The 24,307-nt window shown below is 38.6% G+C and overlaps 1 protein-coding gene across 1 annotated transcript in view; it reads left to right on the forward strand.

The window, feature by feature from the left end:
• Positions 1–4,799: 4,799 nt before the first annotated feature.
• Positions 4,800–24,307, forward strand: part of LMCD1 (LIM and cysteine rich domains 1) — a 65,281-nt gene continuing 45,773 nt past the window's right edge. The window contains exon 1 of the mRNA XM_063291617.1: positions 4,800–4,974. Coding sequence (XP_063147687.1) covers positions 4,948–4,974 — 27 coding nt within the window. The 5' untranslated portion in view covers positions 4,800–4,947. The remainder of the gene's footprint in view (positions 4,975–24,307) is intronic.

Below are 24,307 nucleotides of genomic sequence, written 5' to 3' on the forward strand. Positions count from 1 at the left end.
CATTGATTTAATGCTTTCCCCATTGTTAAATTCCAAATGGCTTACAATAAAACTGTCAACTATATATGAATACAGTTTTTTAAAAATAACAAAATCAAACATTTTTTTTTTTTTTAAAGGCATTTCAGAGGTACCTGGCTATACAATAGCCAGGAAATTAACCAAGTGGTCAACTCTTTAATTGTTGGTGGGAATGCTCCACAGTGGGAACCCTCCTAATCTCAACAAAATTATTCCATTGATAGAGTAGATGCCATAATGGAAAATACCCCCCTTTGTGTTACTTCTTTATGGACATCAGAAGCTCCTGGCATGATAAGTAAGCTGTCCTCTTCCCAGACTGCAAAGACTCAATAGACCTGTATAGGAAAAAAAATTTTTTTTTTCAGGTAATTTGCCCCCATGGTGCTTTTGGCTTCATAAACCAACAACAAAACCTTGAACGTGGTTCAGTCGCTAATTAGCCACTGAAGAGATTCCAATGTAGGTATTGTATGTGCATAGTAAGAAGCATCACTGAGCAATCCAGATGCTGCATCCTGATAGCTACAATATCTGAACTACTCTGTAGAGCAGCAGTATCCTGCTTTTTTAGGCATCTTACAGTTACCAGTCTTGTGGTTACCAATACATAGATCACTCTAGAAAAGCAATCCCAATTTAGAGATAATTGCTGTACCAGTCCTAACCTTCAAAGGTCACTTAGGCCTCTAGTAATGTGACTATCAGCATCTCCAGATAATATACTTATTCATAGAAGGAGAGTGAAACCCATGTAGAATTCAATTCCTAGATCCCAGGACCATCTATCCACAGAACTGCAGCCTTCACCAATCTTTCACCTCAATGTAGCTATCCTCATTCAATATGCTATTGTTTTCTGGCACTGAGCCTAACCATGCTCACTCATACCTGACATACTTCATCAGTGTTCTGTGAGCAGTTACCCCGTCTCTTCTAAAGACCACACACTGGCTTTATATAGCTATTAAAACTACTGTTGGTTTGCCTCACCCAATGAGAACTTCAGCTGATTTTTGCTGTCACTATCTTCTTTTCCTTTCTTCAACCAGGGTTATAGGAAAAAGGGTCAAACAAGCAAAAATCCCTGCTGTGCTGAGGAACACACAGGCATTTTAAACTCAGTATCTAGTAGTCAGTCTGGAGAGGACTTTCTGAGGCATGTTAGCAGACTACAACCTGCATTGCTAGAGGTGCTCATTCCAGTATTGAATAGCACTGGAGATATTGGAGACAGCATTGTTCCTATTATACTGCCAAGTGCAGATCTAATAGTCCATTCCCTGAATGATGAGGTTCCAGGTGATGATTTTATAAACAGCCGCTTGTACATTTCTTTGTTATCAGTGAAAAGACCTGCCATTTTGCTGGTTCAGAGAATGGAAAAGAAAAAAAGAAAAAGAAAATGAGAGAATCTTCACTCTAATGAATGTTTGGAAATGGCCATATGTTTGGAAATATTTCAGTTGCTGTAATCCTTATAACTTTATCCCTTTCTTCTTAATAGAGACTCTGAGAGAATTGTTTGTTCAAGGAGTTTACCAGCGGTTTAGGCAGTTTAATATGATAGAAGCCTTCAAATATCCGAAGGGCTGTTACACAGAAGAGAGAGTGGTGTTATTTTCTCTTGTCCCAGGGGTCAGGAGTAAAACCATTGAATTAACACTACAAGGAAAGAAGTTCAGCTCGACAGCAGGAGGAACTTCCCGGTTATACCGGCTGTCAGCCAATGGAACAAGCAGCCACATGAAATGATGAGTTTTCCTTCGCTGGAGATCTTCAAACAGAGGTCATCTGTCAAAACTGCTGTAGTGAATCCTTTGCTAAGCAGTGAGTTGGGCTAGATGACTTCTGAGGTTCTTTCCAAACCTATGATTTTTTGAGATACCACATGTAATCTTCTCCTGCTCCAAATTAGGGTTTGCTGTCATAGTGATTAAAGCTGATTCTGTCTCAAAGCTAAGACTGAATGCCAAACTGAAATGGCCTTAATCTCCTCTGAGATCATTCACAGCTGTGCTGCTGCTATCCTTCCAAACTCCTTGTCACCAGAGGGGAATATGTATAACCAGTCTATAATTATTATAAATCTCTGAATGGAGGACGTTTTGCCACTGCCACCCCAATCATCTCTTGAGAGGCAGCCAGCACCGCTGCATCCCATTTTAACAACTCTCTGGATTGATCTGGCTAGTCCTCCCTCATGTCTAACTGAAGTACCCTGCAAGAAATCCCATGGTCTGCTGGGTTGCTGCAAGATCAAATAAAAAGAAATCAGTCCCACAAAATCGGGTAAGACAATTTTGTACATACTTAATTAGGACCTACAGTATATCTCTTGGACTATTTCCTAGTAAACTTATTTAAGACAGGCAGAGGAACAAAATGCCACCTTTTAACAAGCTATTTCAACAAAAAGTTAAAAAAAAAGCAGCCAGGCTCCAAACTTGTTTATGTTTTTCTCATCAACATGTAAAAGAAATTTGAGAAAGACCAAACCATGTATTAAATAGGGAAAATAGCAAGTCTGGTTTAGGACCTTTTCTTATAATACTTAGGCTAGAGATTAGGAAAATAAATTTATTATCCTGGATTATGTCCCATCTTTAAAATTCTTAGAAAAACATGTTTTGACTTCTTTTTCCAACAGAGAAAATTGAGTGGGGATTGTTTATTTAAACACAAAGAAACAAAAAAGTCTTGGCTGCAACATTAAGGCATCACCCAGATATTACAAATAGCTGCAGTCTCCTCTGGCCCTCCATTTTAGGATCACAATCATACAAACTAATGGCTTGAAAATAAGATTTCCTCTTTTTCCAATCCTCCCTCTGTTTTGTAATGTTCAAATCTACACTCTGAAAAGTTTTACTTGTTTGAGTTCTGCCAATGAAGACTCTGATGCCATGAGGCTTGCCCCAACCCTTTTGGCCTTCCGGAAAGCCCTGAAAACATAGTTCTATCAACTGGCTTAGGGATCCGTTGATAGAGTGCAGCCTACCAGATGGCTGTAGGATAGTTAATTGAATGCAATCTCTCATATGTTTTTCTGCCATATTGCTTTTTAAATTTAAATTGGTTGTTTTTTTTAATGGTTTTTATGTATTTGGACTGTTTTTACTATGTGAGATGGGCAGCTATATGAATGGATGAATGAATGGATGGCATTCTGGAATTTTTCTTATAATCCCTACTTGGGGACAGGGCCATGTTTGAAAATATTTAAAAACAACTATCTACAAAGAAAGGCTTTTTTTCTACCTGAAGCTGAGACTTTATTCTTAGCAAAAGCTAGAAAATCTGATTTCCAGTGATGTTTCTTTTTCAAAACCTTAGTTCATCACCTAAATTATTTACAGCCTTGTTAAGTATACAGGCAGGCTGGCTAGCTTCCACTACATTTTCCTTCTACCAAGTGACTACCTTACTTTACTTCCCCTAAGGCTATGGATGGGTTTGAGTTCACATTCTGGAGATGATTATATATTCAGTCTCTTTGCTTCTTTATCCAGCACTCCCTGAGGTGATCCTGATTGCAGTCTGAAATTAATAGATCACTCAGCAAGCTTTCAAATTAGTGTTTGCTATCTCCTTCCAGTTCCACTTCAAAACTCTGATCATCAGTATCAAGGGCACCTCACTTCCCATTCTTGGCTCATGGAAAGTTCTAGGAACTTTGAAAGCAGGCTGCTCCCACTGAACTGCACTAAATTTCTGTGGCGAATGATCCTGCAGCTTATATAGCAAAACTATTAAACGCTTTTAAAAAATTCAATGTGTCATCTCCATAGACCCTTATTCTCAATAGTAATGGTGATTTATTGCTTTCACTCAATGGCCCTTGCCTCAGCTGCCCTAAACATAGGAATCAGTATATAAAACATAATCACAGCATGAAATTTTATCCGAAGGATAAATTCTATGCCAAATTCACTTGGCTGAAATATTTGAAAATATTTATATTTTATAAGATTTGGTACTATATCTGTCTAAATATTTTATCTGTAACCAGGTACAGATTTACCAAATGAAAATCACATAATGCGTGGGATGAGATGGGATGTATAATCTGTACCTTGTACCATATCTCTTAATCTTTCAGGGGTCAAAGAGCCCTTTTCTATTTTTGCTGCAACAGTCTAAACATAACTACACTTATGGCATAATTCCTGGCCAAGAATTTTAATGATTTCCCCAAATCATAGATCATCCTTACCCAAACAAGCTTTTCCCAGGCTGGTTCCTCCAGTTCTCACCTCTAGTGTTTTCTTTTCCTTTTGCATTTTGTTTAGAAAAATGTAACCATGGCTTAAAAATATTTTTTGGATTAGATAAAACGTTTGATTAATGCAATGACCTCATCACTTCCGCCGAGATAGGAATTTATTTGGATTTCAGGAGCTAATAATATCGCCCCCCCTCCCCCACTCCGCCCCTCCGCTTCCCCGGAATGAATGAACGTGGCTGCTTCAGCGCACGTCTCTCGGCCACCCTGTAAAAGGCAAAGTAAGGATGCGGGACTTTCGGCCTCCGCGCTCGGACACCAAGTGAAACAGATGTGGCTGACGCCTTCCACAGCTGGAAGACAACACGACCCCGCCCTCCGCTCGGAGACTTGAAGCGAGCCTAAGGACCTGAGGTGAATGAGTCGTTTCGCATTGGCTGAAAAAGTTAGACCCGCTCATCCGATTGGCTGCGGAGCTGTGAGAGGGAGTTGTGCGCTCCAATTAAAGGGACTTCGCTCAGGCGGCGAGGAGATTAGCGCTCCGGATCAGAAAGTGGAGTTCGTAGTCCTTATCGGGTCCTGATTCCTCCGGGCTCCCACCACAGACAAGTCGCTTCGCGTTATCCGAGTTAACCACTGCAGCGAGGCACTTTGCTGGCCGGCGGTCAGATTCACATCGAAGAAGGACGGGAAGCGGAACCATGGATCTGAGTTCAGGGATTCAAAAAGTAGGTACCTTGTCTCATTTCTTATGCTCTCCTCTCCAGGAGAAACTCTTACTTTCTCTTTCGTTCTCCCTCAAAGCTTTTAATCAGGTCTCGACAATGATAGTTGCCGTTTTATATCTTGTTGTTATCTAAGTTGCTGAGGTTGAGAAACTCTGATCCAGGAGATTCAACACAGGTAATTGTAATAAGGGATACGATGGGCTGCAATCTTACACACATTTTACTTAAGCATACCTTTTAATCCTTGCATCTGAAAATTGAATTAGTAACTGAACAAATTGGTCTTGATGTGCTTGTGGTAAATGAACCTAGGATGTCAGCTCTAAGCGTGGTAATTCAGTGAATATCTGTCACTGAGAAAATAGCTTCCATTTTCAAAGTACTATGAGCAAGTTTGGGCATAATCCATTTTTGATATCCTAGGAAATGCTATAAAATATTCCAGAATGGAGAGGTAATCGTTAGCTGCTGGAGTTCAGGGTGGATTTAGATTATGCTGAAAGGGTTAACAAAAGGAGCCAGGAAAGTATTAAATAAGAGTATTTAAGTTCTAGTTGCACTTTTGAAGCACTTCTGTGAACTGTAATCCTGCAACAGGATTTAACCAATGTTTCTGTTTGTGTGTCTGCTGTTTAGCTATGAATTTACAGTTGGGAACTGGTTTAGAGTAAAGACATAACTAAAATGAACTGTGGTTTGATTGAGGAGCCTTGTAGTTGTTTTGGTCTTTTCTTTGGCTAAGGCAGTTAAATAAAGGTGCAGACATAAATATTTGGTGTTTGTTTTTTCTTTTTAATAAGACAAGGATTTTTGCTTTCAGGGTGACTATTATTACAGCATATTTTTCACTCATCTCCATTTAAAAAAAAGAGAAAGCTTTGGTGTTTGGGTGTTTTGTAACTTAGATGGCAAGTTTACTTAGAGACTAGACAGAAAGAGTCTAAGTCCTTGGTTATAAGAACATGATTTCCCTCTTCTTCCCTTAGTAGAGCTTTTTACATTTGTCACATACTATTTTGGAAGGCTAATATCTGATATTTAGAGGGGGACAATACAATGTTATCAGTGTAGAAAATAGAACTGAATGTAACTGAACTGGAAGCTAAGTTGGAATTTTGCTTCCAAAGAGATGATGTTGATGCTGTAAAATACTGCCTAGAATGTAATATAATAGGAGTGCACAACCGTTTTTATCCAAATAGAATGAGAGGCATCCAAAACATCAGATACCTAGAAAACAGAGTAATGGGAGTACTGTTTGTGTTGTGTTAAAATAACTTGGACTCCACCAAAATGGAATGAGGGGTATGATGACAGTTGGCTCAATAAATTTGTCATGGGGAGTTCTAAAGCCACTGTTGTAATAGTCAGACTCGAAATGGTTATGCTGTAAAATCAGTTCCACAGCTGGCCTTATGTTGCATCTTGGATTTAAAAACTCAGGCTGTGGCTGGGTTTGTACAATACAGTAGGCTAAAATGAGGTGGCTAGTTTGTGGCTCAGTGTGTTGTACAGGTCCGTGCAATTAGGGTAATTCAGGGAACCAGGAGTAGGTAACCCTGATTAGCCTGTTGTGCAAACAGAATTTTGAACTTGCTTTATCCTGCAAACTGTAATAGCTTCAAGGATAATGCGATGTTGTCACATTATCCTTGAAATAAAGCTAGCTTTTGGAGCAGGCTAATGATGTGGCTATTCCTCATGTCAGCATAACTTTGTGGATGCATTCAGTGCAGGAAAGGCTGGCCTATTCCATCACAGTACCATTAATATGTATGTCCTAGGGAGGGGGGATGAGATGCTCATCTTCCCTTTCAATCCTTTTACTTCATTCCAATGCTGATAATTGTACCACTATCACCTTGCTTGCCTAGGAATATAAAATCGCTTTCATCTTCAAACGGACCCTGTTTGCATCTTAAAACCATCAGTGTGGATAAGAAGAGATTGGAGTTTCTTAAATTGTTACTGCAGTAATAGCCACAGAAGAATGCTATCAGTGGTGGCTTCTAGTGATATAATCTGCTAAAGTAGGAACTGAGAAAAATGCCAAATTTTTAATGGTGGGATTTGGTATGTGGGTCAAATGTAATAAAAGTTGGCTTTGCTGCAAATTCCATGGAATAAAGCTCTATTGAAGGGTGTGTCTAATTGGCAAAATCGGGTGTTTCGTCACATAATATGTACGTGGTTATTAGCCGAGGAAATTCCAGGGCTGTTGGCCACACTGGGAAGTCAAAATCACATTCTGGATGGAGGCAGCACAAACCGCTTCATTAACACTGCCAAGAAAATTGCATGATGCAGTCACCAGGAGTCAAGCTTAACTTGAGAGTGTTTTTACCTTTTTTAGAGATCTGAAGAATAATAAGTACCTATAAGATTTGTGTGACAGGAGGGAGAGTTGAAATAATCTGGACACCACCACAGTAGAATGAGGAGCATAAATAGCATATGAACTTGTCATGGGGAGTTCCAAAGCCAATGATGCCTGTCATTTCAACAGGGAAGGTTAATATACCTTTCATATTTAAGACTGGATCGCAAGAAGGGAAAAACAGATTTCTTCAGCTTTCAAGAGAGCTTTAAAGTTCTGTCTGTTCCTTCCACCTCTAATCCCGTTCTAGTATTAGTGCTGGTACTTTTTCTTTTTGCTTACTCTTCTTGGGAGGGAACGTTCTTTGGGGGGGGGGTTCCTTTCAGGTAAACTTTCATCAAAGATAACACAGTCCTCCCATAGCTACACCTGAGTAAAGGCAGTTATGGCCGTAGCTGTCTTCAGGAACAAGGTTGGAGTTGGGTGTCACCTTATAAACCTGATGCCCAGTTCCAGATTGGTAGGTGGAACTGCATTATTTCAAAGACAATTGGAATTTCCTGTGTCCCCATCTGATGCTAACTGCCCTTTTTTCCCCTTGTGGGCTCTTCTCTCCATAATGGACTGAAACAAATAAGCACAATTTGAAGTCCATATGTAACAGCGCCTTTATCAACTTACATAGCAATGTTTAAACTTAGCTAATCCAGTAAGAAAAGATTGAAGTACAAATGGAAACAAAAATATTTGACCTTACATGCCTTTAAGTTTAACCCTACAGGCAAGTAGGGTTTATGTTGGTGCTAGGGATGTGCAGGTGCCAAGAAAATGTTTATTTCACTGCTTGTATGGTTTGAGCGGTTTTCATCTTTAGCACATTTCTAAGGATTTTTTTTTTTAAGTTTGGAAAAAAATATTAGTTTGGGTAAAGTTTATACTTGTGTAATGCCCAAGTCTGCTGTGCCAAGTAACTCCAAGATATGTTGCAGCATTTTGTTCTCCCATCCCTTGGCTTGAAATGCTGTTACAGGAAGTGTTTGTTGTTTTGATATCTTTAGTCCTTGTTGGGGTTGCCACCTGGCAACTTCAAAAATGCCCAGCTCAATGAGAAAATTTAAAATTACCTGGTATCTCTAATTTGAGCATTAAATGAAGTACAGGCAGTCCTCACATAACAATCATTCATTTAGTGATGGTTTGGACTTACGGTGTTGAAAAAAATAACTTACAACCCGTTCTCACACTTACAACCATCACAGCGTGACCCCACAGTCTTGTGATCAAGATTTGGGTGCTTGGCAACTGGTTCACATTTATGACTGTTGCAGCATCACATGATTACCATTTTCAATCTTTCCAGCTGGCTTCTGCCAAGCAAAAAAAAAAAAGGGATTCACTTGATGCCTGTGGTAATTTGCTTAACAACCACCACAAAAGGTTGTAAAATCAGGTTGGATTCACTTAATGACTGCTTTGCTTAGCAAGTGAAATTCCAGTCCCAATTGTAGTCGTTAAGCAAGGACTACCTGTAAAGCAATTCCCCAGCATTTGTGTACATTTGGGGAAGGGAAAAAGCCCCCTCCATCCCCCATTGACTTCTGCTTATGGCTAGTGTTTGTTTTGAAAATCCAATCCCTGATAAAAATCTGAGTGATTCTTTCAGTACCTGCTACTGAAAAGAAGTCACCTTTGAATTTTGAGACCACCTCCCCTCCTCAAAGGAAGATGAAACAGAAAACAAGATCATAAACACAAAAATCCCATATGCTGTCAACTAGGGTTGCCTACTGCCACTAGAATGTGTGTGAGATACAACCATGTGCATTTATGCATATGTATATGTGTGTGTGTATATACACACACACACCAGTATGTGCAAAAGTTTTAGGCAGGTGTGAAAAAATGCTGTAAAATAAGAATGCTTTCAAAAATATGCATTGTAATTGTTTATCAATTTACAAAATGCAAAGTGAGTGAACAGAAAATCCAAATCAAATCAATATTTGGTGTGACTACCCTTTGCCTTCAAAACAGCATCAATTCTTACACTTGTGCACTTGCACAAAGGGATCTTGTGGGATTAGAGTCAGTTATATGATTAACAAATTATACCAAGCAGGTGCTAACGATCATCAATTTCATATGTAGGTTAAAACAGTCATTAACTGCAACAGAAACAGCTGCATAGGAGGCTTAAAACTGGGTGAGGAACAGCCAGACTCTGCTACTAAGGTGAGGTTGTAGAAGACAGTTTCATGTCACAGGTCATACACCATGGCAAGATTGAGCACAGCAACAAGACACAAGGTAGTTATGCTGCATCAGCAAGGTCTCTCCCAGGCAAAAATTGCAAAGCAGACTGAGGTTTCCAGATGTGCTGTTCAAGCTCTTTTGAAGAAGCACAAAGAAACGGGCAACGCTGAGGACCATAGACACAGTGGTTGGCCAAGGAAACCTAATGCAGCAGATGAAAGACATGTCATTTTACTTCCCTTCGACATCGGAAGATGTCCAGCAGTGCCATCAGCACAGAACTGGCAGAAACCAGTGGGACCCAGGTACACCCATCTACTTTCCAGAGAAGTCTGGCCAGAAGTGGTCTTCAAGGGAGAATTGTGGCCAAAAAGCCACACCTCCGATGTGGAAACAAGGCTAAGCGACTCAACTATGCACAAAAACATAGGAACTGGGGTGCAGAAAAATGGCAGCAGGTGCTCTGGACTAGTGAGTCAAAATTTAAATATTTGGCTGTCGCAGGAGGCAGTTTGTTAGCTGAAGGGCTGGAGAGTGGTACAATGAGTGTCTGCAGGCAACAGTAAAGAGGTTCCTTGAAAGTTTGGGGCTGCATTTCTGCAAATGGAGTTGGAGATTTGGTCAGGATCAGTGGTGTCCTCAGTGCTGAGAAATACAGGCAGATACTTACCCATCATGCCATACCATCAGGGAGGTGTGTGATTGGCCCCACATTTATTCTGCAGCAGGACAATGACCCCAAACATACAGCCAATGTCATTAAGGACTATCTTCAGCGTACAGAAGAACAAGGAGTCCTGGAAATGATGGTTTGGCCCTCACAGAGCCCTGATCTCAACATCGTTGAGTCTATCTGGGATTACATGAAGAGATAAGGATTTGAGGCAGCCGACATCCACAGGAGATCTGTGGTTAGTTCTCCAAGATGTTTGGAACAACCTACCTGCCCAGTTCCTTCAAAAACTGTGTGCGAGTATACCTAGAACTGATGCTGTTTTGAAGGCAAAGGGTGGTTACACCAAATATTGATTTGATTTGGATTTCTCTTCTGTTCACTCACTTTGCATTTTGTAAATTGATAAGCATAAACAATTAACAATACGTATTTTTGAAAGCATTCTTACTTTACAGCATTTTTTTACAGCTGCCTAAAACTTTTGCATAGTGTGTGTGTGCATGTATGCATGCAGCAGCTGCCATGTTCCAAAAAAAGGCAGAACCAAGGAACCAAGGTTATCTAGGTCTGGCTCTCCCATAGGAATGCTTTGGGATTTTTTTTTTTATGTCTGCAGACTCTAGGCACCTCTGGCCCATTTTTCAAGTTGTTTCTTCTCTCCTGTAACAAATTTTGTCTTGTTCAAAATTCTGTGGTAACTCTTTGAATTACACACAGACAAAATCTATATTCTTTCCAATGTTCCATTGAGTTAGAAGGAATAAATTAATAGTAATAACCATTGATTAAAATAAACTACCTTGAAATTAAGGCATCCTTTTATACAAGTGATTGATCTCTCCATATGCATACACAGATACAAACTGTTCTGCTTTACATGAAGTACTCTTACACACAGAAGGAAATATGTATACACAGAGATTGCAGGAATCTGCATTCAGCAAGAATGCATGTATAGATACTTATTCTATAGTAAGCCCTAATGTGTCCTGGTGGCTCACTCCCAGGTAAGTCTGCTTAAATTTTGCTAGGAGGTGGCTGCTTCCTTAGATGTAAATTGGCTGGAAATCAGGGAAAGAGATCTTGGGGGTACTGAGCTGTTTCTTCTTTCCCTGTCCATGGAGACTCTCCACTAATCAGGAACCCCCATTTTCCATTCATATGGAGAACTTCCATTCAGTTCAAACTGCAACGTTCTTACCCATTATTTCTGAGCAAAAACAAAGGTGGTGTGTGCGTGCATGCGCATTCTGGAACAATAGAACAATTAATATGATCTTTTTATTCTCTACTGTATATTATGAAAGAAAAATGTGTTGTAACTGAGACATAAGATCTGCCCTTCCTTAATTGCATAAAGAGAATAGCGTTGTCTTCTCTATTCAAGATTATAGCCTTCCTGTGTCAGAAGACTTAATGTTGTGAGATTGAAAAGTTTTCCTAGTCTACCAACTTCAGGTGGATTTCTCATCTGTTCTTTTGTCATTTTGTTTTCAATGGGCCTGAAGTAGATATTGGGTCCACTTTAGGAAATATCAGTTCACAAATCACATTGGGTTTCCCAGAGACTTTGAAAGCCAATAGAAACATATATACAGTACATACACACACATACCACACAATCTTAGAATGTGAAATCTGCATGTTCTTACTCTGATAAAACCATCTCAGAAAGGAATTCCAGCTCAATAAATGGTTTACATGCAACCTTGATTGATAAGCCAGTTTATGAGATGATTGACTATCAGTTTGGAGTTTTGCTTAGCAATGCCACACAGCCATTTGGGGAAATATATGCATACAGAGTCTGGAATTCATTAAGACTACTTTCAGGATCCTAACATGTTTCGTTGTTTCATTTTCATTGTTAAGTATAATATTCTAAGTAAAACAAAACCAGTGGATAGGATAGGATTCTTAATACTGGAATGATCTGAAGTAAAAGTGAAATAAAGAGCTTTAAGCCAGAACTAAAAATTTGATGGCTTCTTCAGGGGAAGCTTTTTTTTAAGCAAAACTCAAGGCAATTGGTTTCAAAACTGGATTTTAGAAAAGTAAACTGTTGCCTTTTTTCCTATAAGTGTAGACAGTTGAACAACATTGTAATTCTAAAGAGTTAAATTGCTAAACTACAACATAGCTGTTAAATGGAAGTGTAATGCATAATATTTATTACTAAGTTACAAAATTTATATCCTCTACTTTCATTGTTAAATAATATAACTTATGAAATACATATTTGTGACCAGTATAGAGTGATGGAATACTGCCTTGTTCTCCACTACAGGACAGTTAACACAAACCTTGGACAAATTGGTTTCCTCCCAGTGAGAGGTACCGCCTTCCTTCCAGATGCTAGATGAAGGTTGAGTGGAGAAAGTGGCATTTGTGACAATAAAACTTTCTGAGAAACCCCATCAATTCTTCCTCCTTCCTCCTTCCTTTTCAAGAAAGTGGGCTGGGTTAAGTTTTTAACCCTAAATTGAAATGTCAACTGTTAAATTTTTGGGCTTGCTTATCACTTGAGATGGTAAAACTAGCCATGCTTTTATTGAGGGACAGGTAGTCACCCCAAATACTAGTTTCTGTGGAACAGAAAGCTGCAGTTTCAGAGTGGGTGGGGAGCTTTGTACTAAAAATGGCCTGATGCTTTCCAGCTGTTTTGAAGTTCAACTCCTAGAACTCCTGGCTAACATACTGGCTTGCAGTTCTGGAAGTAACAGATCTAATACATCTGGAAACCATGTTGGGGAATACTATGTTGAATTAACGTTAGAGAGCCAGTTTGGTGTAGTGGTTAAGGCATTAAGCTAGAGACCGGGAGTTCTGGTCCTGCCTTAGGCACAAAGCTAGCTGGGTGACCTTGGGCCAGTCACTTTTTCTCAGCCCTAGGAAGGAGGCAATGGCAAACCACTTCCAAAAAACATTGCCAAGAATACTGCAGGGACTTGTCCAGGCAGTTTCTGAGAATTGGATGCGATTGTATGGATAAAAAAAAATCCACTATATGCAGGTGGGTCATTCAAAATTCAAGCCAAAGCAATTCTGTGCTCCTGGTTTACCTCTAGTATTTTATTTATTTATTTACTTATCAAATTTGTCACCGCCCATCTCCTCTGACCGGAGGGACTCTGGGCGGTTTACAGCACAGAATAAATATACAATAAAAACTCAAATAAAAACACAGTAAAATTCCAATAAAATCCCATCAAAAACCAAAACAATTTCTTAACTACCCCAGCTCATAAAATCCCGATGGCATATATCTGTATATCTCTCTACCACTCTGAAATCAGTATACTTAGCTGTAATCTGAAAGAAGATACCCTCTATTTATTATTTCCTATATATTTAACAGTATTTTGTGTTACATAAGTTTGTGGACTGTATAAATAGGAATCTGTAGTCTTTCTAGTGTGGTTTTCCCACTATATGTACAAAAAGAGCTCATGCAATGATTATTTTGAAATATTGAATGAGGATTTGTAGAAGACTGAACACCTACTCCAGCCTTTTAATTGTTAATCTGCAGATCTGTAAATGTTTGATTTGAAAGTCAAAGAATGATACCTGAACAAACTAAAGTAAAAAGATTTGAAGATCTGGTCCCTGTAGCTTGGATTCTGGCCTTTACAGCCATTGAACTTTGTCATGGTGCTGCTGAAGTGGTATCAAGTTGAAATACAGGTGTTATATAATTATAACAAGCAACAGTGGTTTGTTGTATTTTTTCCTAGTGTGAAGCAGGGCATCCAATAGTGAATATTTCCTTCCTGTAAGGAGGAACCCACTCCCACTCTTGATTCATCTTGCTGTAGCATGTATGTGCTGCAGAGATCTCTAAGCCAGAGTGCCCTCACCTCTTTCTACCTTATTTTCCCTTTTGCTTTCATCCATCCTATCTCTCATGCAACATTCACTGGAACTATCCAAGAAATGGAGCTTCCAAATATGGTCAAAGCTCTGGGGTGTGGCTTTCAAGCATGCCAGCTCACTTCTTTTCCCACCACTGGAGCCCTCAACAGCCACAGCAGCAGGAGTGCTGCTCACAATTTGTGTGCCTCATGGGATGCAAGCAGACCTGATTCTCTTTCAGGGAGTTGAGTGACCCAAGCAATGGTGGGGATAGAAATATGCAAAAATGGGTGCCCAATCTTGCTGTTGTGGGAACATCAGCCTTCAGACTCCTCAGGTGGCTGTGCTAGGTAATCAGTGCTCCCTCCTATTATCTAACTCCTCCATCTCACTGGAGGAGGAATGTGACCAAACACCATGCAGTCCTGAAATGCCCAGGTCCAATAGTGCTCTTAGTATCCACCATCTTGGTAGGAACATTCCAAGCAACACTACACATAAGGAGCAATCTTATTAGAAAAGAGAGGGCATTTTTTAAATTCCTGTAAATTTCAGTTCCAAGTTGGTTTGTATTTTACATTTGTACAGACACATTTTCTTCCTGCTCCATAGCACACAACTGCTCCCTCCTGAAGTTCCCCTTTCCTAGGGCTTCTCACATGTTACATACACGCGCACTTGTTCTTTGTACATAGGTTGAACTTTTGAGAAAAAGCTTCACAACCTGACTTTTAAAAACAATCATCTTAGGGACTTTACCAGTTAGACATTATCTCTAGTAAGTCAGGCAACATTAAATAATCATCACAGCCAAAACTTTGGCCAATGTCCCTTCAAGGAGGGGAAAAAGGTCAACAATAAAATCACCTTTGGATGGTAGAAGAGGTGATGGGAGCAATCTTCCCCTTTTACCTTCTTGAATCGCAACCCAGAACATGTTTTCAAAATTCCAAATGTGCCCAGTGGCCTGAAAAAAGGCATACAGCAGCAACAACTATTAGTACTAATTTCCTGGTAGTAGATAATGGAATTACAGCGATCAACCAGAAAAAAAAAATCACCCTGTGCGATTAGAATTCCTGAAAGTAACAATGCCTCCCTCACTGAAGTGTATTAAGAACAGCAAAACCTACTACAGCATGCATAGAATTGTTCACAGAAAATCTGTTTTTTCAGAAAACACATATAAATTCGGAGATGAATTGCTACCAGCAAGTTGTAACCTATCCTGTATTAACTTCTTGTCTTTTTAGAGCCCAGGATCCTTTTTCAAAATATCCATTTTAAATCCAGTTACTGGAAAATTCTCTCAGCTCTACTTTAAAGCTGCTTTCTCTGCCTGCTTATCATGAATTCACACACTGTAGTTGGAGAAAGGCATCCTGCCAAGTATTTGCACTTGGAAGAGTATGGTGTTTGCAGAGACTCTTGCGTTGTTATAACTTTGTCACACTGGAGGACAGTTGGCAGCTATCTGAGCATTGGTTTTCTTAGACATGTGGTGGCAGTGAGTATAAGAGGCCAAAGTTACTCTGGCGACCAAATTAAAGCTTCCTTTGCCTCCTAGAACTATTAGCACATCAAATGCTCCTAAACAATTCTTGCGGTAGTGGACCATACTTGGTGTTTCTGTATAACATCGTCCTAGTTGGAGTATCTGTTTTTGTATCCTGTGTTGTGTGCTGCAACATAGCAATCAGATCAGCACATTACATTTATTGATCATTGAGAAATCAATTGTGAATTTAGTTTGCAGTTATTTGTGGTGAGGAAGATTGGTGTAGTCAGTGCATAAGCACCTATCTGGAGATACTTTAACAGGCTAAAGATTAATCTGGACTAGAAGCAATACTGAACAATTATATTCTCTACAAAATTATAGGAGCTGATCGTGAAAATCCATGGTACATATGTAAATGTCTAAAATTTACTGGAGCTTGTCTACTATGCTCTCAGGTTTTAAACTGCTTTTGTGGATGGTGATCAGGCCATTTCCAAAATCATTACAAAAATAGGCATGGAACAATATGCTGTGATTGTGGAATTGTGTGCTTGTGTGCGCGCACCCAGAGGCATAGAGAGAGAGCACACATACTACATTTTAATTCTTGGGAATGAGCTGCTTTATCAGCAATAGATAAAAAATTCTTGAGGATTATACAGGATAAATATTGCTATAACATACCAAATATAACACGCCAGAAGTTGGTCTCCAATTTCCATTACACTTGTGTTGGCCTGTTTTATATCACATATTGTGAAGCTGAAGTGTCATTTCACAATTTCAATGTCTTGTTAAGTTTTCTATTTAAACTACTGCATTTTAATATCAGAAGATTTGAATTTGCTTAAGTGTATTTAATTAAGTGTATTTAATGAACTTCAATTTAGCAATCTGTTGAATTTTCTGAGATAGTTCAAATTCTTGCTGCCTGCACTAATCAAATATCAGAAATCAAATGCTTCTGGTATTAAAATGAAAATGCTTCTGGTAATCAGATGAGACTATTAACTGTTATTAACAGTTAATAAAAATGGAGAGTATTAAATCCCCAATGCAAGCTCTGAGCATTTTTAAAATAAAATTTATTATAGTTCTACATATTTTGAGAAACTACCAGTATTCAGTGTTCATTCATATAATTTGTAATGCTGAGTTGTAAATGAAAGATAACTGGGAAACTGCAAAAATTTTATTGATTTCTATAAGGCTGAACTCTTAGAACCAAAAGAGTAGTTTAAAATGATTAAGTAATTGAATCAAATCAGTTTTTTCTTGAGTAGGAGTTAGCAAAGGCTGGGTAAAGGTTTAGTGGCCTGGGATAATAAATGATAGGTTTTCAGAGGGCTGCAAGCAGAGCAATGATGAACCAAAATTCATTCAGCTGGAGGTTGGGGCACGAGGAACCTAAAAGTGGTTTGAGGTTGCCCATCTCTGGCATTAAGAATGCTTATGGGAATGCAGATTATTTGTGGAAAAAAGAAGGTTCAGTAGTTGAAGCACTCTTAATTTTGTCATACCATGGAGAGTGAAAGATCTTAATATATCGTAACCGTAAATATTGTGCTGAGCAAACTAGGTATTTGATATTTAGAATAAGGGAGCTGCTTAGTAAATATGTGTAGAGTTAATATGTGTAAGTCATTTTGTGAAAGAATTTGGAACTATGGAAGAAGTGTCAAATAATCATTCAGCATAATGAGATTCATAAATTTAATATCTCAAAGCATAGTGAGATTGAGATATGAGTGTATGACTTTCAGTTGTTAACCTCCTCAGTGTAGGAGCTGTTGTCTCACATGCCGGAGTTGAAGTATCAACAATCAGTACATCTATGAAATGATACTATAATAGATTACCAGCCCATTTTTGCTTGCTATCTTTCAGCATACGCTGATTCCAGGCATTTGTCTGTCTTCATCCCTCCCTCTTTCATCAGTACCATCTCGTGTGTACCTATCAATGGGAAATCTTAGAATGGCATTTTAGAGTTCTGTTTGCAAATCTTTCTTGTGTTGAAAATGTACACGTTTTTCTCCTGGGTTGAAAAGAGAGGGGAGGGTTATCCTAAGGGGGTTTTCTCCCATATACCCACTGCATTTTCAGCTCTATTCACAATATCCTGTACAATCTTTGCAGGATGAGAAGCTCTAGGAGTGAACGAAATTACTGTGTGTTGAAACTATTTGCACCTCAAATATTTGCTCTGGTTTTGTTCCTCCCAGTGAATGAAGCTTTGAGTTAGCTGTTGTCTACTTTATCCAGACTGGTCTGCCATATTTTCCACCTTGGAATCAAAGTAAACTTTAGAACACTGTGCTCTGTATTCATGAATACATGGCGAAGTTCAAGTAAGGATAGACAAAACCCTCTTGTTGCTAGCACAGGGCAACAGACATAGCCAGTTCAGGCATGTCCTAACTTGCCATGGAGTCATTGCAAGTCTGGTAACTTTTCTTCTGCTTAAGAGATTTGGTTCTGTGAGTTTCCTAATCCTGCCCAGCTCGTCACTGATATTTTTTTATTAGCATAACTGATCCACTTAAATACCCTGGATAACACAATTTAGATTTTTAAAAAGCCAGCTGTAATCTCTTGCACCTTTTATAATCAAGAAGCTTCTTTATTTACATGTAGCAAGTTGCTATAAAGAGCATAGCAATAGGGAGGTAAGCTATAGCTTTAATCCTTGTGTTAAATCCAGAATGCTAATGGATACAATATGAGCAGAAATACTGGTGTTTAGGGTGGATGGAGGAACCACCCTTCTTTATTTTAGCCCATTTAAGTTCAATAGGGAGCAACCAAACTGTGGAGTCAGCAGCATCTTGGGTGGGCATTGCATCTATTGTTACTACTGGGGTAGCTAGGGAAGCTGACTGCAATAAGTAGATTCAAGTTTCAAATAAGGCTACACATGAAAGTAAAATGGAATTTATTGAGTATTCTCTTGAAACAACTGGTCCAGTTGCCGAGGAAGAAATATGTCCCCAAAGCTTTCTTTGTGCTGTGAAAGGCTAGAGTACACAAATGTGTATAAATGATTGCCCTTTCCTTTTATTGTCCTTGTATTTTATGTCTGCGCTGCCTTAGTCTGTCAGCAGGATTTTGATGGACTTGCTCTACATAAGAGTGAACAATGGAATACATTTTGGCTTATGCAATTTGTAAAGCTTGCTAGTCCTCATCTGCCTGAGATACGTGCCTTGGGAATCCTTGCAGTCAAGAGGATTAGTGATTGTAGATGGCAAGCCATTCATCAAAAGAAAACTCCAACTGGATTCAGAGATTCTAGAAAATCATGACTAGTTACACATTCTGAATCTGTTTCAAGCCAAATGCTTCATGTTAGGAATAGTGTGTTGATTCATTCAAACTACCCACAAGAGTGAAGTAACTTTCTCTGTGGGAGGTCTTTGTTGGTTCCTGCTAATGTGTTCAGCAGTTGGGAGATGATAGTTCAGAACCCTCTGTAACTCTATCTACTAGGCCTGAAAAAAGCTTTATTCTGCAGAAATCTCTGTTATTGCATTGCTTTTGACACTATCAGTCCAGTTTGTTGTGTTAGCAATTAGGTTCTAAGGAATAGAAGTCCTAAATGCTGCATGTCAACTTAGCAAAAGCCAACATGTTCATAGTCTGGAATCAAAAGACTTACAAGAAAACACACTAAGTTTGATTTTATTCATTCTAGGGTTGTTTTGAAAGCTATGTTTAAATCAGCATGTCCCCCCTTCCCTTGAATTTTCTATTTGCAAATGAACCATTTAAATTGACTTGTGCAGTCTTATCAGTCTGATGTTATCCAGATATGTTGGAATCACAGCTCCAAGAATTCCTGGCCAGAATGGCATGAAATTCTGGAAGCTACAATCCCCAAACAATCGGAGAGCAGTAGATTGAGGACGATTCCTCCATATTGTTTTGTATTTTTAATTGTACATTAGAAGTACAACTGCCAAACGCATTAAAAACCAAGTCCACTGTTCTGTATCCAGTGGTCAACCAGATACATTTGGAATGTCCATAAGTAGTATGTGAGGGCAGTAGCTGTCTCCTGCTTGTGTTCCATCCCAGGAATATATAGCCATCTTGGCTAGTAGCCATCGATAGCCTCATCCTTCATTAATTTCCATCCTCCAGGACTTTGTCTGGTACATTTTTAAAAGCCAGCCAAGTTGGAACCACTAACAACACATTCCACATGTGTTGTGCGAAGATGTATTCCCTTTTTGTTCTGATTCTCCCACCATTCAGTTTATTGGGTGACTCTGGGTTCAAGTATAATGAAGAAGGAATATTTTTTTTCCTTTTCCATTTGTTTTGTATCATGCCTAATTTGACATTTTTATAATATCCCCACTTATTCTTTTATTCCCAACCAAAATCTTTTTTTTTACTTCTGAGCCACAGATCACTTCTGTCAAAAGTATTTTGTCTGTGTGCCCATTGCACTGGACAATTAGAAAGCCAGCAAAACCCATATAAGTAGAGGCAACAGTGGCTAAAACAGGTATCTATTTGCTAAGAGAAAATTGGAAGCTGTATACACCGAGTCATAATAATGGCCTCTCTACAGTATTGTGCTAGTAAACATTTCACAATTGGCTGTTCAAAAACAAAACCTCACATGCCAGTGCCTCCACATCTCACTGTCACTGCCGACTCCATTGCTGCCACCGTGCTATGCTGCTAGCTGATTGGCATCCCAGCAACGTGGCTCAGCTTTGCTCTCAACAAACTAGCAAAATTCCAGAAACTTTTAACAGTTGGTTCTCATGAGCCAATACAAGCCATCTCTGGCACACTAGTGTCCCTCTAGCTAAATATTGTGATTGATATCATCTCTAGGGGTTCAAATTCTAACCAGTGATGTTCTCAACTTTTACCTGAACACGCAGGTTGCATGTTCTATAACCATCTGCATGCCAGTGATGCATGTTACCATTGAGGTATGGCCATCTCCTTTAAGTTCTTATCTAGGTACAACATTCGGGATATGTTTACAATTCAAAGAAACTTGTAGTTTTAGCTGGTAACCAACAGGGTTAGCCTACCTTTGTGAATCTGGTCACTACTGTATTGTCAGAAATAGCACTTAAAATATTGATTTATAAAGTAAGGAAAATACATGATAGTTCTTGTCCTAATAGAGACAGCCTATTTTTCTTCCTCTCCACTAGACACCAGGTATCTAAATTTATCTAAGGGGATTATACATTTCTGCAGAATTTTTCATTTTCAGTTTGTGGGTGAAACTGTACTTGATATTTAATGTTTGTGGTTTTAATAGATATGTGTATGTATTAAAGGTATATTGATGTTGTTTTAACTGTTTGTTGGGAGCCACCCAGAGTTTGATATAAGATGGGTGGCTATATAAATGTTTTAAACAAATAAATAAATTTCATTCAGTTAGGTTTCAAGGAGTACTTTTACATTGGTAGAACTGGCAAAACTCAAAGGATAAGAATCCCAGATTCTTCTTTATTTATTTTCTGAATTGTGTTTTCCCTGGGCCAAGTTTATCTTTTCAGTTACTCCCTCATTTCCTTAAACTTTGCCAACAACAATTAAGAGACTTCAGAACATAATTTAGAGATCTGTATTTCTGCACAGCGGGTTTTTATAAAACACTTTAAATGTAGACAAGGCCTTGTTTGCAAAGAGAATATTTGGCAGATAGCATTGACAGCAGGGGTTGGGTTTAAATCTAGGTCTTGTAATATTTGCCAGCTTCTTAAACCATCCTCTCTGCTGTAGTTGGTGTGCAAGTATTCAATTAAGATAATATTTATCATCTGTGAAAAAACTTTGAAATTCAGCAACTGAAATTGCTATTGAAGGTACTAAGGAAGAACACATTTTTGCCTAGTGAGTTGTTAATGCCCTACGCCATTTAAAACGATGCAGCATAGGGATCTTTTCTGAAAAGCAGTAGTTTCTACTTTACCTACATTGAACAAATGTTCCAGAAGGTCAAATATAAGCAAATGTAAGCCATGTAGAGTTACACTATTAAAAAGAATCTGTAATATCAGTAGAATGAGCCATACTCCAAAAGCAAAATGGGTTTGATCTCTAGTTCACCTAATCTTTACCAATCATGTTACAAATGTTCAGGATTCTTCACAGTAAACAAATGGTTGTCCAAACTTCGTGTGAAAACCTCCCGTGTTGGTGCACCCATGACTCCAGGAGGCAGGCTCTTCCATTACTTAATAATTCTCATGGTCAGGAAATTTCTAGCTTGAAATAAGGAGGAATGTGCTGCCCAATCTTTAGAAAGGAGCTGGTTGATTATTAGTTTGACACTTACATTGAACTTAATGCATATTAACATCTCTCTGGACATTTCATTTTTGTGCAGTAATGGGAAATTACAGATAGCAGAGGATTGAGCTAAAGTTCATTACAGTAACGAGAATTCCATCCAGTTGTGGCTTCTGCCCAAATGTCACCAATCTAGATGGTTAGGTTGATTCATTTTGTGCTAAGCCAAAAGCACAAAGGCCATGTTATGCTAAGCCACAATGGATGAACCCACTACTTTTGACTTATTTGACAACTATTGTTTAACTATTGTTAAACAAGCCTTGGCTTAGCACTACATGTAAAGCTATTTAATTGTAAGGCCTTGGCTGCATCTTCTGAGCACCAAGTGAAAGGTCTGAAGAATGTGTTCTAACAGCAAGCTATTAAGAACCCTAAATGATTAAGATTCAAAAGCCATGCAGAAAATAGCCTCCCTTTGAATGTGGGGACTGGTTGGGTCTTCTCTCCACCTCAGTGAGCTAGTGATACCTGAGTGGGGATTGAGTATTTAGTGTGTCTGCAGAAAGGCAATGTTTCTGGCTGGTATTTGTACTGGCAATCTCCACAGAAACATAACCAGCAAAATATCTATGAGGTGTTTTTCTTCAAAAAAAAAAAAAAAAAAAATAGAGACTGCAAAAAACAAACAAACATCAAATTGGCACATTTCTGGCCAGGGTCTTTAACAAGCAGAGTTACTGCCAGATCTGAAGATTAGGTGTTTTGGGTTTTGGCATCTACAAAAATTCCTTGGGATGGGGAAAAAGGTGATGACAAGGCTGCTGCTGATGGGAACATTCCATAGTATCCTTCTCTCTAGAATGTTTCCTGTTGGTACAGCTTAACTTTTGGTTTCTCCAGTACATTTTTCTTTTTTTTGATAGTGTCACACTTAATCTTCAGAAAATGATCAAAAGCAAAAATGTCTTCCAATTTAGAGACAATGGTCAGAACACTTGCTCCAAATATACTCAAAGCAGCCTCTGTTCTTCAACTAGTCAAGATTAATTTTAACATGAATTGCTTTTATAGGTCTCCTTATAGGACAAATCACTTATTGTCCCATCAAGGAACACCAGAATAGTGTTGCAAAACTAACCCTTTCTTTTTAGGACATATTTTTTATTATTTTTTTCCTCCTGCCCTGTTTTCCTTTCACCATGGAAACCACTCCCAAAGCAGAATCTTTAAGATGTAGAAACTAGCCACATTCTCAGTATAGTTCTTCTTTTTATAAAGCTTTATTAATTTTCAAGATATAATTAAACACAAAATACAGAACATAGAACCGATAGAATACAAGTCTAAAAAAACGAGAAACTAAAACAGAGCAAGAATAGACAGAAAAACATGTAAGACAGGTGGCTTCTGACCTTCCCCAACACAGATATAAAAGTACATAAAAGTTAATCTCTCGCTATTAATTAAACATTTAATAACATTATTTCTCTAACCATTTAATCATCAAAACCCAAAATCAGAACGTCATTTTTTGGGTTACAAGCAAATAGTCCAAAAGCAGCTTCCAAATAGAAACAAATCCAGTTATGGTATTGTCTCTTATCAATGCTGTCAGTATTCTCAGTATAGTTCTTGAATCTTGGTAGACTGTATAGAAAGTCTGTAGCCAAACAAACAAACAAAAAAGCCTTGCATATCAAATCAGCAGAATACTAAAATCACTGAACTACTCATTATATTTCCTAACTTATGTCATAGCAAAATCAGAGCTAATGCAGCATTAAAGTTCTTCATTTTCTTCCTAAGCGGATAATATAACTTTAACATGGCTCTGAGGTGAATTTCTCTGCCTAGCAAAAATGATTGTCCTATTCCTCATTTAAGTGTAAAATGCATTCACCTGGCTAATGGCTTGATCTATTTATTTATTTGTTTTTGCTTAGACAAAAACATTTGTGGAGTATGGAGATGGCCTTGAGGAAAGAATTCAACAACCTTTATATAAAAACAGCCCAGTAGATAGGAGGGGGTGAGGAAAAAACTCAAGATTGACTCACCTTGATTCTGTTTAGTGGAAGAGGGAATAGACAGAATCTCTGTCAAGCTTTCAAGATTCTGTAATTATGTTCCATTACAAATAATTTATGTGGTATATTTTTCCTTGACCTAGTCTGCCTCAAAGGCCTGACACATTAAGACAGAAGCTGCTCTTAATTGTTTAGAGAAAGCCAGCTAGCTTTCTGAAGCCTGAATTCTTTAGGATACTTGTCGTTGTTAATGTCCTCAGAACTGATTGCTCATTCTAAGCCACATATAGGCATTCAGTTTCCATACATGTGCTACACAATTACTGGGTGGATAAGCTCTGTTATCAACTCTCTCAGTAAGTGGATGCTTCTAAAGACCTTCACATGTTCTGTGCTGAGGTCTGTGGGAGAGTTGCAAGTAATTGCTG

Source organism: Candoia aspera, chromosome 2, assembly GCF_035149785.1.
Source record: "Candoia aspera isolate rCanAsp1 chromosome 2, rCanAsp1.hap2, whole genome shotgun sequence".
NCBI classification, from domain to species: Eukaryota; Metazoa; Chordata; class Lepidosauria; order Squamata; family Boidae; genus Candoia; species Candoia aspera.